This window comes from Heterocephalus glaber, unplaced genomic scaffold, assembly GCF_053883595.1.
Source record: "Heterocephalus glaber isolate CG9 unplaced genomic scaffold, H.glaber_assembly_v1.0 deba00001550, whole genome shotgun sequence".
NCBI classification, from domain to species: domain Eukaryota; kingdom Metazoa; phylum Chordata; class Mammalia; order Rodentia; family Bathyergidae; genus Heterocephalus; species Heterocephalus glaber.
Genome location: NW_028258343.1, coordinates 3,135,221 through 3,155,453, shown reverse-complemented (window position 1 = coordinate 3,155,453; position 20,233 = coordinate 3,135,221). Strand labels below are relative to the sequence as shown.

The 20,233-nt window shown below is 40.1% G+C and overlaps 1 protein-coding gene across 1 annotated transcript; it reads left to right on the top strand.

Annotated features, from left to right (window-relative positions):
* The first annotated feature begins 1,342 nt into the window (after window positions 1-1,342).
* On the top strand, window positions 1,343-18,260 carry Il20ra (interleukin 20 receptor subunit alpha). Its single transcript, XM_004871527.4, is given in 6 exon segments — window positions 1,343-1,456; window positions 7,842-8,020; window positions 9,342-9,517; window positions 10,100-10,244; window positions 14,040-14,179; window positions 17,051-18,260. Coding segments are annotated over 6 exon segments (1,506 nt in total). The 5' UTR covers window positions 1,343-1,379; the 3' UTR covers window positions 17,840-18,260.
* The last annotated feature ends 1,973 nt before the right edge of the window (window positions 18,261-20,233 follow it).

The window sequence follows — 20,233 nt, the reverse complement described above, 5'->3', positions numbered from 1 at the left end:
GATACGTGTTGACTTATCATTGTCATGATTTTTTCTTTTTGTTGGATTCTCCCCCTTTGTGTTTGATTTCTTGTTGCGCCCAACGGATTAATTCTGCTAGGCTTCCTGGGATTGTGATCCTCGTTGTCTTTTCCTAGGATATTGTCTAAAATTTTTTGGAGTGCTGGTTTGGTATTCATGAAGTTCCTAAGGTGCTCTTTGTCATGAAAGTATCTTATTTCACCATCAATTTTGAAAGATAGTTTGGCAGGACACATCAGTCTGGGTTGGAAGCTGTTTTCGTTTAAGGCTTGAAATACGTCATTCCAAGCTCTTCTTGCCTTGAGGGTTTGCATTGAGAAGTCTGCTGTGATTCTGATGGGCTTTCCTTTGTATGTAATTTGTTTCTTTTCTCTAACTGCTTGTAGAACTTTGTTCTTCTGTTGGGTTTCTGGAATCTTAACTATTATATGCCTATGTGTAGATTTTTTTTTGATCAAGGCTTGCTGAGGTCCTATATGCCTCATTTATCTGTATGTCAAGTTCTTTTCGCCTCCTTGGGAAGTTTTCTGCCATCATTTCTGTGAACAGTTTTTTTATGTCATCTGCACTCTCTCCTATTTCTTCATTGACTCCAATCAGTTTTATGTTATTCTTCTTTGCCTTGTCTAGCAGCTGCTGAATTGATTTCTCGTGGTCCCTTACTATTTTAAAGAAATTTTTCTTTTCCTAGTCACTAATTGCAATCTTATCTTCTGTGTCTGAAATTCTGTCCTCACATTGGCTCATTCTGCTGCGTAAGCTTTCAATGGAGTTTCTAATCTCCTGGAAATCTGTTTGTATCTGTTTTATGGATTCCATTTGTTTCCTATGTTGGGATTCCATCATGTTTCTCAGTTCCTCTATTTTTTTATCTGTGTCTTCTCTAGATTTATTAATCATGGCTTGCACTATGGGCACAATCTCTGCTGTTATCTGAGAAATTACTTCTGATTTTATTTTTTCCAGATCCTCTTTTGTTGCCATTTCAGGGAGTCCAGGTGGTTGCATATCAGAGTGTTCTATCTCGTTTCCCTTTGGGGTTGCTGTAGGTGATCTGGAAGTCTGGTTTTGAGACTTGTTTGTCTTCTCATTTTGCCAGGGGACGGGGCTCACCTCCTGTGCACTGGGGGAAGGGGTGGTATTTCAGCCGGAAAGCCTCCTCTTGGGCGCTGGAAGCAGCTCACCTCCTGTGTGCTGGGGAGGGGGTCATTGGAGCCATTTTTGAAAACCAGCTACTACAGGAGTTAAGTTGTGCTTTTCCTCCAATAAGACTTCACTGCCTCTCTACTCCTTTTTTAGTTCCCTGTGTTTCTGATGGTTTGCCTAAACCTACAAATGTCACCTTCTTTTCTGTGAACATGAAGAATGTCCTACACTGGAATCCTCCAGAAAGTCTACAAGGAGTTGAAGTTATGTAAGCTGTGCAGTATTTCATGTAAGTTGATTCTTTTTCTTTTTGCTAATTTATAAACACAAGACTCAAGACTCCTGTGAATAGTGAAAAGATAAGCCACCCAAGGTGTTAAACAAGTTTTTGAAAAAGAGAAAAGTTTTGGGTATTCTATGCTATTTTCTTGATACATTTTGTTGTATTAAACTAGGAAAGTTATTTCATTGAGCCAAGCATTAGATGTTCAGGGGAAGGGTGTTATTTAAATAAAGGAAAGAATTTGGCCAAAGCATTATTTTCTAGATGAGCAAACAAGGCAATCTGTCAGCTCTGAAACTTCTAAACTTGTTGGAATTATAGACATCTTTACAGTTACTGAAACTGAATGCAGAATTCCATGCTATCAGCTCTTCCTACAAAATATAACGGTGAATGGACGTTTTTACTTTTCACCTGTCCTTCCAAACTCATTGCAAGCAAGAAAGAATGCAAAACAGATAGACAATCTTCATCTTCAGAAGATGGGAATGGCCACAGGGCCCAATCACAAATTGTAATGCAGACAAGTCAAATATCAAGTAGTCAGAAATCAACTGCAGAAGCTGAAATCAAATCCATATTTTGAGCTCCACCAGCAGCAAATACTTTCACAAGCATAAGAGTCATAGTACTAAGAAGCTTGTCTAACAGTCTAGACAGGTAGAAATCTAAGGATCCCACCACTAGAAATTGAGGAAGTCCCCATGAACCCCCCTCTCCCATGTTGGGTGCCCTTCAGAAGGTCAGTAGGGCAGGACCTGACAGAAAAATCAGGTTCAAGTGACATATCCGTTGTGAAAGACTGGTCAGAGCCCAGGAAGAGCCTAGAGTCACACAGGTGCAGATAAGAAGGCAGGTGGCAATAGCTGGAGGCAGCCCAGGAAGGCAACCTTGTGAGAGGTCGGTGAGTTCCATAAGTCTCCAGCAGTGAAACACCTGAGAGCGGGCAGGCTCCCCAGCAGAGGGAATACTCAGTTTGGTGAAAGAGAGTTACACCTAAACAGAAGTTTAAAATTCTGAATAGGAAAAGTACTGTGACCTGACCCTAACTCCTATACCCATCTGTTTCGTATTCATCCAACAGCCAGCACCATTCAAAGCTTATTAGTCCTAAAAAATCTAGCACACCACCTTTCCATAATTAGTGGAAGAGGGAAAGAGGAATAAGAACAAAAAAGTGACAATTTCCTAAAAAGATTTCCCTTGGGAGTAAGAAAAAATTTCAATTCCTGTGTGGCTTTATTAGAGTACAGGAACAACATGATCTCCAAAGGTAAAGCTCAAAGAAGAGAGAATAGTGAAAGAAGGGATTCTAAACAAGGAGAAAATGTTTAAAAGTGGATACAGCTTAGGAAAAAATTGGAAAATAAAAATATTACCTTGAAATGAAAAATCTTATAGCTAACTGACAATAGTGGCTGACAGGTAATACATATTATCCAGAGTTATGTGTAATACATTCATGCTATGTTTGGGAAAATTTAATAAAAATAATAGCAAGACATATTCTGGTGAATTTAATAAAATGAAATAATTTATGGTCCTGATAACAAAGGGAGAAATCAAGTGTGTATGATATAGGACTTATGATATTGGACCTCCAAATGACTTAAATAAGGAAAATAATCCAAATAAGGGAAATATTATAACTCCCAACCTGCTAGGTATCCAAAATATTAAGTTGGTGTTTTCTAAAATTGAAGAATGAACTCTAGGGCCAACAGAGGATAAGAGTTGGGAATATTTATTGAGGGAAAGATAGCTTCTGCCTGAGAGGGACTGGAGGGGCTACCAAGTAAATGAGTTGCCCACCCACCCCACTTCTCAAAGGTGTTTTATTGAGCAAAGGGGATACATGGTGGGACAAAATTACAGTCAACTAATAAGATTACATCGTCCCTTAGGTAATAATGATCCAATGGGAAATCACAAGGTGAGACAAAACTATGATCAACCAGTAAGATTATAACAAGTATAGTCACTTAGGTTATATTGATTAAATGGGGAAGCTAGTCAGGTAGCAAGCATGCGTGGACCAAACAAGGATTTCCCGGAAGGAATGGGCTAGGGAGGTTTTGGTCCCCACCCAAGGTGATTGATACCTACTTAGAATATCAATCACTACTGTTCATCCCTAGAGGAAGTATGTGGGTGTAGTTGTTCTTTTTCTTGAAGCTTGTCCTCCAGTGAGAGCCTCAGTCTTCTGCGCTGAGGGCCAGGGGCCTTGCCTAACTGCCTTACATTTTCTAACCCCCTCAGCTGTCTACAATAGGAGGGTGGGCAAGAGGGATTTCTGTCTAGCAGCTCTCCTCTGAATACACCTGATAGGAAGGTAAGTGTAACCTGAGATTCTTACTACATTCAATAGATAGGTATTTTCAAGCAGGTGGGAACTCAGATAACCCCCAAGTCCTTCTGAAGCTGGGGAGACCAGTAACTAAAGATGATATGCAGCTGTTAATGGAGATAAAGATAAACCCCAAAGAAGAACTTAGTGATGCAGAAAGATAGATGGTCTGCACTAGCGATGGTAAATACAGATATAGAAATTCTTTGTAAATGTTTACACTTAATGCAACAAATCAGAATGTGAGAAGAACTCTAAGTGCACTGTTTTTCATAGCAGCAAGTCATTAAATGTGATCTGAAGTGAAAATACAGTGGTCCCTGGGCATTCCCAGGAGTTTGGTTCCAGGACCTCCACAGATATGAAAATCTGCAGATTCCTAACACTCTTATACAAAATGATATGATATTAACATATAACCCATGGACATCCTTCTGTATACTTTAAATCATCTTTGGATTTACATATAATATCTACTACAGTGTAAGTGCTATGTAAAAAGATATCACTATACTGTATTGTTTAAGGAATAGTGACAAAAAAGAGTATTAATATTAAATATAATATTGTTTTCCAAATATTGCAATGAACAGTTGAATCCACAAATACAGAACCCATGGATATAGTGGACCAAGCATACTTCCTTATTGTAACTCACCTCTCAATACTTTTCATAAAGCATTTTCTTCAAACCTCTTTTAGAAACTAATATATCTTGTATTAATAAAACATTTGGACTTTGATGATTCCTTTAAGTTATGTTTCAATTTCTTTTTTTGCTGAAGTTGTTACTTTCTTAGAAGCATGTGTGGTGTAATCTGATTTGTATCCATCTCTTCAGCTGTCTAATCATCCTGTTTATACGTAAGTATAACAAATCAGGGTAGTGGGTTTCAGGATGATTTCTTTTTTTCTTGATTATAGTTTTCTGAGTTTTTTGCTGGTTTGAATTTTAGAAAATATGTAACACGTGTTTACAAAAACAGTGGTCATTTTTGTCTTCGGAAAAAAAAATTCTGACCACTAAAGTCAGAGAAAGGCTTCAGTAGCCACTCACCATGACCTCGTTTATCTAGGGCTCCATTCTTGTGTCCCAAGAGTTTCTCAGGAGCTGATGTGCTAAGGGAAGAGATGACTCCAGCTTTGCAAAGAGAATTGACTTGTGAGCATGCTCTCACCTTTTTCCATTAGGTGGAGCAAAGAGCTTGTTCTGTCTTTTATATTTTTATGTTTTTCAGAAAGGATTTGTTAAATATGCAGATCATTAGGCTCTATGAGAGCTCTGTGAGAGCAGATTTAGAGTGTGCAACTTTTTTAAAAGCTTGCCAGGTCAGAGTTGTGATATGCCTGTGCATGGGGCAGGTGGGCAGGAATATGCCCTGGAGTCAGGCTGGGTAACCTCAGATAGGTTACATGCTTTTATACTTTTGAATGAAGTTTGCTTCCAATGTGAAATTCCCAATTTCATAACAATTTAAATTATATCCACCAACAGAGTTTAATACAGTAAATAGAGTGTAGCATTACAACACAAGCTTTGGAAACAAAGAAAAGCAGTTTAAATCCCTTTTATCAGTCATGTGAATTTGAATGAATCCCTTGACCTTGCTAAACTTCAATTTCTTGATCTGTAAAATGAGTTAAAAATAATGGAACCTCCTTCCTAGGGTTGTTATGATAATTCATTGAGACATAGTATGCAAATTCTGAGCACCATTTAGAGCTCACTAATAGGCATGTGACGTTTGCAGTTGTTACTAGAAACAGAAACCACTGAGAGGGGTCCCACATGAATTTTGCCATGGATAAGTAGCATACTGGAATATGTGTTGAATGATTAATTTTATATCTTTCATTCAGAATCCAGTAAGGAGTATTTTCTCCTTCATTAGCACATACCATGGGAAGGTGCCTCGCCTTTGGCAGAGGGAGGGAGTTTGAGGAGGGAGAGTCAAATAGACGCTGATGATAATTTTCAAGCCACAAGTCAAGACCCATTGGTCAGTCAATAAATCAGTTTTCTACAAAGTCTAGCTTCCTGTTGGAGATGGGAAGGAGATCTAGTGATAGGGAAGAAGAGAGAGAAAAGAAAGGGAAGTACAAAGGATTAAGATGCAATATGTGTACGTACTGATTTTCCACCATGAATGTATTCAATATGTATGTATGTGCAAACATGTACTAATAAAAAAGAAATCAGTTTTGAGTGATGAAACTAGCATTGGAATGGTATGGAGTGGCAAAGATGGGAAATAACTGAATGCATGGCATATAGTAAAGTTTTGGTGTTTTCTTGAAAAAAATTTTGTATATTAGATATATGTATGTTTTGTAAGGTAAATCACAATGTAAAATGTTTTTCTTTCGACCATGGAGCATGGTTTTTAAAAAGCTTACAAGACTCTGTACATGGTTAATCACTTGGATTGAAAAGTTGGTCAACATGATCTGACTGTATTACTAATATCTTTTTGGCAGACATGGCTCTTATGAAATGGGAGAGATTTGCTTTCTAAAATTGTTGCCACATTCTAAAAAGAGAAGGCATCTTAAACTTTGGCATGCCCTTCTCTTGACTTTCTTTTTTTTCCTTCTCCTTCTTTAGCTGTTATTTCCAAGTCTACATTGTACCCACCTTTCAAATCTTGATGCTCCGGAAGTTTTACCTCAGATTTTCCTTTGCATCCATGGAAAACTTTGTTCAGGCTTATACCTTCAGTGGTATAAGCATTCAGTTTTATGCCAGTGACTCCAAAATCTCTACCTCCCACTCACACCTTCTGCCTTAACCCCATTGCCTACTGAGCATCCGAATTTGGACAGATCTTACCTCATGCTCAATAGTCAACATTGAACTTATTATTTTATATAGTACTCTTCTATCCCTCCCCTTCCACTTCCCAAACCCACTCTTTGGTGCTCCATGTCTCGGTAAATGCCACCACTATTCCACCAACCTGCCCCAGAGGCATCATTTTTAACACCTTTACCACCTTCAATTACCTAATCTCTTATATGTATACAATCACCAAGACCTATCTCCTAATACTCGTGTTTTTGTTGTGTCTTCATTCATTCCATTGCCACTATCCTTGTCCAAGCCACCTACATCTTCCACCTGGCCCACTGCAGTATCCTCTCAACTGTTCCCAGGCTGCCACTCCCAAACCACTGTATCCTTCATGCCAGCATCAAGCCTGTCATCTTGTCCCTGACACCCCTGGTTCAGTGTCTTCAATAGCCTCCAATCCAACCCTGTCTCATCCCCCAGTTCATCGAGGTACTGAAACTGTTTATACTTCCATCTCTCCTGCCCGAAGAAGTGCTGAGAATATTCCCCTCCCCTATTTGTTATGGCTTTTGTAATTTTTTGTTCTTTTTTTTTTTTTTTTGGTATTGGGGATCGAACTCAAGACCTTGCACTTGGGAGACAGGCAGTGGAACCACTGAGCTAAATCCCCAGGCCTGTGCTCTTGTATTTTTAATAAAGGAGAAGAAAATCAAATTTAGTGAATATCATCACAATCATTCTGATAATCATTGAAAGTGCATATTTGGTATGCACACCCACCCAGTGAATTTTCCCCAAATTCTTGATTCCTCCTAGTAGATTTTTAAATTTTATGACAATGTCAAGGTAATTTTTCTTCCAAGAAAATAAAGTGACTATCTTTTCTTAAAATGACCCCTCAATTTGATCTCACAGACATAGTGGACTAAAAAATTAGAAGAATGCTGATCATACCATATGTAAAAGTTTTACTGTAGTTGAAGAATAAGAATAAAATACAAGCCTTTAAAATGTACTATCCACATTATAATTTGTAGAAAAGAAAGGTGATTACAGAAACTCTGACTCATGTTCCTGACAGCTAATGAAAAAAAATTGCCAGCAGGGAAAGTGGGTTCTTTTTTATTTCAATGACAGGCACTTTTGTTTTTCTGAAGAGAAGATTTTTCCTTTTGCTTTTAAATAATGACTGGTCTTTTATTGTAAAGCTTAGCAGGTACCTCATTATAAATTCATAGTTTCCTTCTTCACAGATATGGGCAAAAGAGATGGCTGAATAAACCTGAATGCAAGAATATCAGTAGGACCTACTGTGATCTTTCTGATGAAACATCTGACTATGAACACCAATATTATGCCAAAGTAAAGGCCATTTGGGAAACAAATTGTTCCAAATGGACCGAAATGGGGCGATTCTACCCTTTTTTAGAAAGTAAGTAATGCAGTTGTGGGCTAAACAAGTATTAATATCCAGTTAATGTGCCCTCCTGGTATGAGTCTCAGCCCCATAGATAATCTTTCCCCAGAGGAAAAGGCTCTGCTTGTCTTGGTTCTGCACCAGTGGGATAAGTGACCAGGCCATGGTGTTTCACCTGGCTGGGCCTTATAATCACCTGTAACATGAACATTTTAGTCAAGGGATCTCTGCGATCTCTCTTAGATCCAAAGTTAAGGCTGAGTTCCCATAATACCCAGTTTTGATTTTGTTTTACCATCTAGTAGAGGATATATAATTTGAGGAACAACAGATTATTTTTTAACTTTGTGCATTAATGAACCATTGATGTGTGTCCAGAAGATGGATTAAAGCATCCTGATCACTCCACTAAGTCTCTTCTTGTAAACTTGGCAGTGTGATCATTTAATTCCTAGATGTAACTCAGAATTAAGGCAACACCTTCCTAGTACTCGCTTTTATAATTTTGCCGTCCCCTGATGTGAGGCTGACTCCACCATGAAGGATGCATTCAGGGCCATCATAATGAACTCCACAGGGCCTCCCAAGGCCCAGAGCTGCCCAGCATTCTGCCCAATCAGAGGTTGGCAAACTTCAGCCCTTGGGCCAAGTCCACCCCATTCTTTCTGTTTTTCTACAGGCCAAGAGCCAAAAATAGTATTTGTATTTTAAAATAGCATTTACATGCCAAAAGAATATTTTGTGATATGTGAAAATTACATGAAATTAAAATTCAGTGTCTTTTCATAAATAAAGTTTTATTGGAACATAGACCACACTTACTTGTTTACATACTTATCCATGACTGCACTTTGCCATAACCAAAGTGGAGTCCTTGCAACAGAGATCCTGTGGCCTGCAAAGACTAAATATTTACTCTTGGACTTTTATGAGAAAAGTTTACTGATCCCTGATGGTCATTCTGATTGCATCTCTAATTTTTCCACTTATTAAAACATATTATTTCCACTTACTAAAACACATTATTTAACCAACTTTTCAAGTCATATGAATGTTACAAATACTTTTGATTGTATTTGCCATCACCAAATACTGTTTATCCTTGGGACTAGGAACTAAGTAAACATGGTGCTTGAATTGACTTTTAACTATGTCATGGTGTGTGAAATGATTGTTTCAAGATGTGGCATAACTTGGACACTCAGTACATTTTGAGGGATCTCCTCTAAAAAGTGGCTGTAGGTCTTTGATCTGAGTGAGTTTATATTGTAGCTTTATGGAAGGTGATTTTTTTTTTACTTCTGAACATGATAATACCCTCTCCCACCCCTTGAAGCACAAACTGGTCCCCCAAAGGTTGCCCTAACTACTGATGAGAAGTCCATTTCTATTGTCCTGACGGCTCCAGACAAATGGAAAAGAAATCCAGAAGACTGTACCATTTCCATGCAACAAATATACTCCAATCTGAAGTACATTGTGTCTGTATATAACATCAAATCCAAAAGAACAGTAAGCCTGAAATGGGATGGGGCATATAATCTGGGTGCCACTTTCTGTAGCTGACACTGGCTGGAACCAGCAGCCCTGATACTTTAATCCTCTGCACAAGAATCCAGGGATGCACTATGCAAAATGGAGGCTGTACAAGGTACAGTTGAAGCTGATGTGTAGAAAATTTACATAGCTGACTTCAGATTTTCCTTACAGAAACTCCCTATTAACTGTGTGATGTTGCTATTGGAGTGTACAGCAGTAGTGCACCCCATTTTAATAAAGAGCCTTTACCTGCATAACACCTATCGGTCACTCTCCAAGAAGGCTAAAAAACAGGCTAGAAAGAACACAGGACAGAGTAAGAAATCCATCCTTGTGTTATTATTTAGAATTATTCCTAGAATTGGCCCAGTTCCTAACCATGCTTTGCCCAGCTAAAGGAAAAGGTATTTTGAAAACTACTGCTGGGGAAAAAAATAAAAGCTTATAATAATAGTAAAGGATCAAACAGCATCTCAGTCTTATTTCCTTCTGGAGTTATCCAGAGTGGTCCTAGGATCTTTGGCTATAACCACTGTTTGCAATTCCCTGCTCTAGTGGTCCCAGTTTGTCACCAGCCCCACGCTGGTGCTCAGCTGCCTGGAGCCCAACACTCTGTACTGTGTCCAGGTGGAGTCTTTTGTCCCAGAGCCCCCGCGCCCTGCTCAGCCTTCTCAGAAGCAGTGTATCAGTACTTCGGAAGGTAAGTTTCAAAACCTCTTAGCTGGTATGAAGAAGAAAATCTAATAAAACTAGAAGGCAGTACAGCTGTTTACACAAGGTTTTGACAAATCCATGTTTCACAGACATGTTGAGACAAAGGCAGAAATAGCTATCACCTGAAATGCATGGACTGACATTCAGCTGTGCCATGGAATGTGGCCAGCATTAGAGAGTGTTGTCGGCCCCACAGGGGATTCTCAGTACAGATCCCACAGTCCACTGCCAACAACCCTCCTGTGGTTACATGGCTTCCAGCCTTGGGAAACAACAAGAACATTCAGTTGGGTATGATGGTGACACCAGTGATCCCAACACTCTGCGAGACTGAGGCAAGAGGTTCCCAAGACTGAGTCCAACCTGGGCCAGGGATTTAGCTCAGTGGTTCTGCCGCCTGCCTCACAAGTGCAAGGACCCAAGTTCGATCCCCGGTATCAAAAAAAAAACAAAACGATTGAGCCCAACCTGGACAACTTAGTGAGACCCTGTTTCAAAAAAAAATCTCCACATACATCTTTTTCCTTCTTTAAGTCATACTCACTGTGATCAATAGAAGTAGAATGATCTTCAAGAAAATCTGACAATGTTATTGTGCGAAACAAAGCATTATCCTGAAAACTTTCTATGGCAGTATTGTAGGCTGGGTATGGCAATGCCGGTGTGTGCCTATAATCCTAGTTACTCAGAAAGCTGAGGCGAGAGGATGGCAAGTTCAAACCCAACCTAGGCAACTTGGTGAGACCATGCCTCAAAAGAAACTGTTTTTTAAGGGCCCTGATGTAGCTCAATGGCACAGTACTTGCCTAGCATTTGTAGGGCCCTGGGTTCAATCCCCAGTACCAAGAGGGGAAAAAAAGGTTAAAACAGAATTGGTTTTGCTCCTCCTGGGACTATAAATGGCTCTTCATATTGCCTTAAGATATCACTTGGCCTCTCAAGGGTCTGGTGTGGGCAAATCAGTAATTATGCCCACTCTTCAGCTGCATCTCTCTGCTTCCTCTTAGATGTCTGCTTCCCATGTTTTCTGAGCTGGGTGCCAGGGAACTGTAGTTGAGGATGTTGGTTCCTCTTGGGAGATATGGAGTTGTGGGCATGGCCTTGCTTAATCTTTCTGCCCCGAGAGTAAGAGGAACTTGAGTTCAATCCCCCAAAATTGAAAGAAAATAAATCCTATAGCTTGCTTATATCAAATGGCTCTCCACCTATTATTCTTCCGCCCCTCCCTTCCAACAGAGTTCACCAATTCACCCCACTCCTTGGTTCTAGCCCCAGCTATGGATAGGAATCTGTGGCTTGATTTTTCTCTCTCCTCATCACTCCCACTTTCCAAGATGAAATTATGCCAAGGAAAAGAAAAGGAATGTTATGGATACACAGCAAAAGTGAAAGGCTTTCTTGTTGAATCACTTTCCTTATCAAACCTTTTCCTTTAAAATGAAGGTTCCCCTGCCATATTACAAATAAAACTGAAATGCCAAGCAAGCAAAAAGCAAAACAAAGCAGATTGAAGAAATCATCTTTGTGTTTGGAGAAAGTGCTGTTTGTTTACTAATAGCTATTGTTTACTAATAGCTCAATCCATGCCAAATCGTAGGAATGAATTTCTAGTGAAAATCATTTACTCAGTTGGCAGAGCTAAAGCACAGATTAAATTAAATATTTCCCATTTAGCACATGGAGTCCACTTTCCCACCCGTGTAGGAAAAGGAACAACAAAAAAATAATTGAGTTCCTCTTCTGGTTCTGAACTTTCCCATGATATACCAGCTGTTAAATCACTGGAAATAGCTTTCCCCCCACCCCCACCACTAGGGATTAAACCTAGGGCCGTTTTCCTGAGCTGCATCCTCAACACTTTTTTAATTCTTTTGAAGCAGGGCCTCACTAAGTCACTAAGTTACCCAGGCTGGCCTCAAACTTGTGTTCTTCCTGCCTCAGCTGCTGAGAATTCTGGAATTACAGGCCTGTATCATCAGACCTGGCTTGGAGATACCTTTCTATGACACCACTGCTTTTCTGAAAAATCAACATTACTTCTTCTGGGGCTATTCCTTGAAACACATTCCTGCTATCTACAGTATCCTAATCCCTAAAATATAGACAGTTTATTAGGTTTATTCAGTAAATGTGTTAATACATACAAAATACCATCAGCCATTGTTATCATGGCTCTTTTTAATCAACATAAGCTCAGTGGAGTGTGAAGGGTTTGTCATAAGAGGCCTAGGCTGAGCTGCAGCCCAAAGCAGGCTAGGGGTGTTCAGATACCTGGAGCATCCACAGTGCAGCCTTGGCTGGCGCTGAGTGGAACCTCATGATGAACATGCTCTTTGAGGACCATTTAGGGCAGAAGAGGCTGCAGCTGGACCTCCGTACTGGCCTTTTCCACTGGCTATTGCTGACCACCCCCACCACCCATGTCTCAGCAGTTGCCCATCTGTAACTGGACAGTTAACTGAATAGTGACTCTGCTGCTTTCAAGCATATCCAGTGTTCCAATGGATTAAAATGTTCCCATGACATGCTTGCCAATTTTGTTAGTGTGTAAGGAATACTCAAGGACTTTTGTCATTTGTGTCTTTTTTCTACTGCTGTATTAGTCAGAATTTTCCAGAGAAACAGAACTAATTAAATGGATGGATAGATGGATGGATGAATGGATAGACGGATGGATGGACAGACAGATAGATAAGTGAGAAATTTTAAGGAGTTGTCTCGTACAACTGCATTAGCTGGCAAGTCTCAACTCTGTAGGGCAGGCAGCAACAGTGAGGAATTCATGTTGCAGTTCATGTCCAATGCAGTCTGTTGACAGAATTCCTTCTTCTTTGAGATCGTTCCTTTTTTAAAAAAACTTAATGACATCTATTGATTGAATGAGACAGACCCATCCACATTATCAAGAGTAATCTGCTTCACTCAAAATCCAGTGGTTAATACGTTAATCTTACCTTAAAAAAAAAATACCTCCAGAGCAACGTCTAGACTAATGTTTTGCCAAATACATATTGGTACTGCAGCCCAGCCAAGTTGACACCTAAAATTAACATTTCCAACTTTCAGGTACAGCAGAAGAGCTTAAAAATGCATCATCAATTCTATAGTGTGATGGACCACAGGTCATCCAGGGCTGCTTACCTTATGGTCCTTCACCGAGTCTTTTCATTCTTTTATGGACTTACACTCACTGTAAGCCTACAGCACACCAGGCCCTGGAAAGGCCTCATTGTCATTCATTCTCAGCACACTCCTGCTCAGCCACCTCTCCACACCCATCCCCAAGCTCCAGCCCAGCCCAGAAAATCTGGCCTACCATGTACAAGAGCAGTTTTGTTGGTGTCCCAAATGGTGATGTCATACATTTGTGTCCTCTACTAAATGCATGGAAAAGACTGAGTCAAATGAGTGTCAAGAAACCGTGAGCACAAGAGACATTTGTTGTTTGGTTTGAAGAGCTGTGAGTTACTCAGATATCAGAACCTTTACTTTCAAATATATAATTCAGCATGAATCTCAAAGCCAGACAGATGTTGAAATGTCTGCTGAGTGAGATCTTTATGTATCCTTACTGTAAAGACGTGAGGTGAGTCCAGAGAGATTAAGAATGCGGAGATCTCTTACAACACTTAACTCAAGCTTCTCAATGTATAGTTGAGAAAACTATGTCCCTGAATGTATGATAGGGGATCTGCCCAAAGCCTGTAAATGTTGCCAATATCTTTCTACCACAAAAATCTCAACTCTCCGATCCTTCCCCTACCTCCTTTTTTGGTAACAGATCCAACATCAGCATTGAAGGTTAAAATCATTTTGTGGTATGTTTTGCCCACATCTGTGATCGTGTTTCTATTTTCTGTGATTGGCTACTCCATCTACCGCTATATCCATGTTGGCAAAGAGAAACACCCAGATAATTTGGTGAGTGCTTGGTGTGGTGCGAATATCTGTTATAAAAACACACTCCAGGTTCTAGGACAGACAGAGTTCCATCTGAAGGTGGAGTGGATTTAAAGTTCAGTAGTTGATGATTTTTTTTAAAAAAAAAGCCTATACTAGACTAGCTTCACAAACATGATCAAAGATAAAGAAAAATTTGAAAGCTTTGAAAAATTTTTATATTTAATACTGGCTCAGGCAAAGTCTTGAGGTGCACAAATAAATTAAGTCATATCCCTGCCCTTCTGCAAGTGAAAGCCTAGTCAGAGACTAGAAATTCAAAACAATACATGAAGACTGACATGAGAGCAGTCTGAAAGGAGAATCTGAGGTCACGGGTGCTACCAGACAGGATCTTTGGACTCAGAAAAGAGAGAATTGAGACTAAGCCGAGTAACGTACACAGACAAGGCTTTTTATGGGGTGAATCGGGTCTTCAGCTTTAAGGACTCGGCACTGATCAAGAGAGAAACCAAGCTGCTCTCCAAAGAGGGGAAGAAGCAAGCTTCTTTTGATTGTTGAGGCAGGTTAAAGTCCAGTAAGTTTCCACTGACCAGGAGCATTGTTTAAAAAGATGTTTCTTAAAATAAATGAATAAACAAACAAACAAACGAATGAATAAATAATTTTTTAAAAAATAAATAAAAAGATGTTTCTTCTTGGCTGTTGAATTTTTATGTAGCTAATGCCAACATCCTGAGTAAAACAGCCCAGCCTGGCAGGCCTGGGCCTTGTGGCAGGATTACTGAAAAAGGTACAAGGGTAGGGGTAGGAAAAAGAAAACACATATGAGATTCAGTGGCCAATAGGCCAAATTGACCTTGTATTATAATCTTGTACAAAACAGTTTTAAATGATCAATATGTCTACATGCAGAGTAGCATCTGACCCATGGATTAAGACAGCAGAGGAAGCAAACACAAATGAAGCTAGAGCTGCCAAGCCTTTGATCCCACTTTAGTCACCTATTAGGTATCTGTAGGCTGACATGAAGAGTGTTCTCTGCAAAGGCGGCCTTCAGGTCCTAAGAAGTAACCTAGGTAACTGTTAAAACCCACATGTCAAAGGTGTTCTCTACCGCAAAGCTGCTGGGAAACTAATCATGTATTACCCAGCTGTGTGAATTCCAAAATTAGTAATTTTTAGATCTACTAATGGAAAGTGAAGCCAGAAGGTTTATTTAGGTTTTTTCTTTGGTAACGATTCCCTCATTTTGTGTGAACATTCTGCTTCTGCAGTCAGTTGAGAAAAGCACAAGGGTAGGGAAGCAACATGCATGCTACAAAGGGGAATAGTGTACTGCACCCAAGGGTTTATTTGGCTATCCCAGCCTTTTGTCCCACCATGGTGGTTCCTGACTCTCTCCCAGGGAGGCCTTGAAACCCTACATGGGGATCAGTTTTTGCACTGGAGCTTGGATGTGAAGGGTAACAGTTAGGACACTTTCTGCAGTCAGAAAAAGCAGGGACACAAGGAAGTAGATGTGAGAAACACTTCAGACTGCTAAGTTGTATGTTTCCTGATAAGGGGCTGCTTGGAGACTGGGTGCTGGACCAAGTCATGCTCTTCTGAGGAGCTTGGGCTGTATTCTGTCTGCAAAGAGAAGTCTCCATGGGGTTGTAAGTTAAGAGTGTCACCGTTACCGCTAGAACAACTTAGAGGGGAGTAAGACTAGAAACAAGGAAAAAAACTAGGAAAATGGGGCCTTGCTCAGAGGAGAGAAGACAAGAGTCCCAAAGAGGAGAGTACTTGAGATAAAAATTTGAAATGGAAACACACATAGGAGAAATACAGCCAGGATGTGATCACTCTTCAAGGAGAAGCAAGGAAATAGAAGAAATAATAAACCCCATAAACCCCATATTCCCAGACCATCTGCTGAAAGGTTTCGAAGGGCTGGGAAGCATATGTTTAATATTAAAAATGATTTCCTTGGGAATTACTAAAAGATGTGTTCCTCTTAGTTTCACTTGTAAATTTTTCTATTATTCTGCTGACACTTAGGTGTAAGAGTTAGCTTCTTACTGGCACAGGGAGTTGAATTCACCACATATGATTTTTTTGAAACTAAAATTTTGTTAGAGATGAGGCTGATGGTCCTGTTGTAATGTTAAATGAAATCATCACATGGCAGGGTGACAATGAAGATGGTAACATAATTTATCACTGACAGATGCTTTCCTAGATAACAGGCTCTTCCATCCATGCATACCAAATTTTTAATTTTAAATGAGCTTCCCTGATAGGATTTAGAGTTTCCCTATCTGCCAGGAATTAGCAGGTGAATTTCTCTTTTTGGCCTTATTCCAGCATGATTAGTGCATGGGGGGAGGTGAAAAGAATCATCTCTTCCCATGTACTTTTCTCCCTCTCTATATCAATTTTCCTGCCCACCCATATTTTACAGTGTCGCCAAGAAAGAGGTGGTAACTCAGGTAATCCCAGCTTATTAACAAGTACATGGTAAACCCTAAACAAAGCAATTTCACAAACCATGTCTCAGTGTTTGCCACTGTTCATGTGGCCACATTCTAACTTTTCAGAATTAAAAATGCTCAATAAATTAAGCAATTCACCTGCAATCCTTCAGCCATGTGGAGGAAGGCCAGCCACACCCTGAGCCTCACACTGGCTCAGTACCCACCTGTGCACCACACACATTCTGTGTATCTCCAGTTCCTTAATCCCAGACAGTAAGGTTTTCGGTCTATTCCAAGCATAGCGTTCATCTTCATGACTTAGTAAGAATAGATCATTCAAACTCCCTGATGACGCTACAAATTCTACTTAACAGCTGTTTTTAGTGTCTTTCCAAAGTGAAAAGGTGAAAGTCATTCTCTTCTCTCTTTATAGATTTTGATTTATGGAAATGAACTTGACAAAAGAGTCTTTGTGCCTGCTGAAAAAATCATGATTAACTTCATCACCCTCAATGTTTTGGATGATTCTAAAATTCCTCAGAAGGATATGATTCGACTGGACAAAAGCAGTGATGGATCCAAACTCAGGGATCCCAAGCCCCTCTGGAACTTGGAGTCCCCTCCAGAGGAAGTGGAGGTGAAACACTTGGAGTACACCCCACATTTGGTGGGAATTTTCTGTAACTCGGAGGAAAACACCAGAGCTACTTCCCTGACCAAGCAAGAGTCGCTCACCAGCACAACAGCTGCAGGCGAAGCTGTGGTTGAATATTAGTGTGATGTAAGAACTGACATTCATGGGGGATCTGAAGATCACCAGTTCAGTACACAGGAGGGGGCATCCATACAAGGAAAATTATTTCAGCAACAGGCAGCTTTGGCAAGCTTGGGTCCACCGATGTTGTGCTCCTATAGGCCTCAGCTCAGTGACTTACACCACCTGGCACAGGAGCGCTCTGCCTCAGAAGAGGGACTAGAGGAGGAGTCGTCGACGACCCTGGTTGACTGGGACCCTCGCACTGGCAAGCTATGTATCCCTTCCTTATCTAGCTTTGACCAGGACCCCGAGGGCAGCGAGCATAGTGAGTCTGATGGTCTCACAGAGGAGGGCCTGCTGTCCAGACTCTACAAGGAGCAGGTACCAGCCAAGACAGAAGAAGATGAAAACTATGTCCTGCAATTTACGGAGGAGTGGGGACTGTACGTGCCAATGGAAAGCTAACCGAAGTGAGACTTGACTTTGCCCAACCCCTACCATGACAGGGCATGTGAGTGAGAACAGGTGAAGCATCAGGGCTGCAAGAAGCATGCTCAGATTCCTCAGAGTCAGTGAGGATGGCTGCCCTTCTCTGAGCTCCCTGCACTCGCCTGGTCTGGCCTCCTGTAGGGTGGGTGCTGCTTGTGGGTCCTTCACACTGCCCATGGGGCCCTGGGGATGCAAGGGCTGATCTCTGCTGCAGACAGAGTCAGCATTCAATGCATGCTTGCCCTGCAGGATTGATTGGGGGGGGGGGTAGTGTGGCCATTCTGTTTATTATTTTTCTAACAATCATAAATCTCCAATTATTTTCTGGGTATGTACTTACCATGTGTAGGTAACACCACAAAATATTTCATAAAGACCATTCATTTTACAAAAACTACTTTTCCAGAATGTGTTGATTATGAGAATGATGAGATACCTAGAAACATACCACTATGGCTGAGCTTTGGTGATGCATGTGTGTAACCCCAGCACTCTGGGAGGCAGAGGCAGAAAGATCACAAGTTCAAGCCCACCCTCGGCAATTTAGTGAACTTAGGGAGACACTGTCTCAAAATTTGAAAAAAAAGAAATTGTAAAGGGCTATCTGGAGATGTAGCTTAGAGAGAAGGCCCTGGGTTCACCACCAGCACTGCAAAATAAATACATATATAAATATGTATATACCATACATATAGACTAGGGTGGCAGTAAGTTAGTCACAAGTCAAGACTTCAGTCCACTATTCCACTATTCCGTCATAATAATTCAGGTTTAGAGTGAAGAAATCAGGCACAAACCTTCATGATATCACATGCCTTTGTCTACTTTAAGAGATGATATTCAACGATTTATGAGTAGTTCTAGAGTATGAGCATAAATGATTATTCTTTTAGTCAGAAAATTGTTCTCTCCATAATTTAGCAGGGGCTTTTATTGTCCCTCAAAAGTAACACAAAAGAAAATGCCACATTTTCTTCATGGTATATTACATAATTTTGGGAAAAGTGTTGTTAAAAAGACATCTATATAACGGATAAACTAGAAGGTGTTCAGCAGCTGAAGTACTATGTTACTATTGTAGTATTAAGTATTCTGCTAAGGATGGGGAGTGTGAAGACTCTTTGGAATATGTATGAAAGGCTAACCTGTGCCCACATAATATTAAAATCAGTGCATAAGTACAGGGCATGGAAAAGAAATAAATGAATAGGAAGGGGTGTGTTTATTAAAATTTGACATAATTTACTGTGGCCAGTATACCATGAAATAATACCTTTCTAGTTAAACTCCAACAACTATTCCCATCTCCTTTACTATTTGTTAAGAAAATTAAACTCTCTAGTCACACTACATTAAAATGTGACAGAATCTATAAAATTGAGTCTTATAAAATTACTGATATTTAGCTCTCTTAGATCTACAAGATCTACCATAGCAGTTGCATATGGTTTACCTTAAGAAACATTTGCTTTGGCCATGAACTCATAATCTATTATTGCTTTTTCGGGAAGACACTAAAGTGTTTCCTTAGCTACGTTTTTGGCACAGGCAAACAATCCCGTTAGGAGAGATGGATTCTGGGGTCATGGTCTTTTGTGACTGTCCACAAATCCAAACAGTTTCTGAGCAAATGATTTAATTTGGAGCATAATTATATTAATCAGAATGTTCTGTTCCTCTCAATCTTTCTAGAAATGAGTCTGCTGGTTTTGAAGAACAAATTTGTAAAATGGATTTTAAAAGAAGTTCAGAAGTAGGAGAGAATGAGTTGTTACGGAAAGAAAAAAGCAATCGATGAGAGTTTGCTTATTAATTTCATTTGTATAATATTTATTGAGTACCTACTATATCCTACAGGCTCCTCATCTGTGAAATCAAAGTAACAACTTCCTTAGGTTGAACTGTAGAGGCACCTAGAGTGGTGCCTTGCACATAATGAGTGATGTAAAGTGTCTGTCATCATCATTAACTGCCAGATCATATGCTTAGCACCAGAAGAAGGAGAACCATTTAGACATATGGCTCTGTTTTGATTTGGTGATGGGCCTTGCCTACCTTTGCTTTTCATATCTGAAAGTACACTAGTAATTTTCTTCCTACTCTGTGCTTCAAATTGAAATCCTCGCATGGTTGAACCACACTTTCTGGTTTTGGAAGAGGAAATCTGATGCAGATTTGCTTTTCCATCTCTTGTCATTCTAAGCACATCAGAAGTACCGAGTACCTCTCCAGTTTTGCTGCCGCACTGCTCTGCAAGATTTGCTCATACACACGCACACACCCAGATGTCCCTGACAGCTTTGGGTTCAATCTGGGGGTTTTCAACTTCATGGTGCAAAAGGCCATACACATTCAGTAGAGACTGTTCCT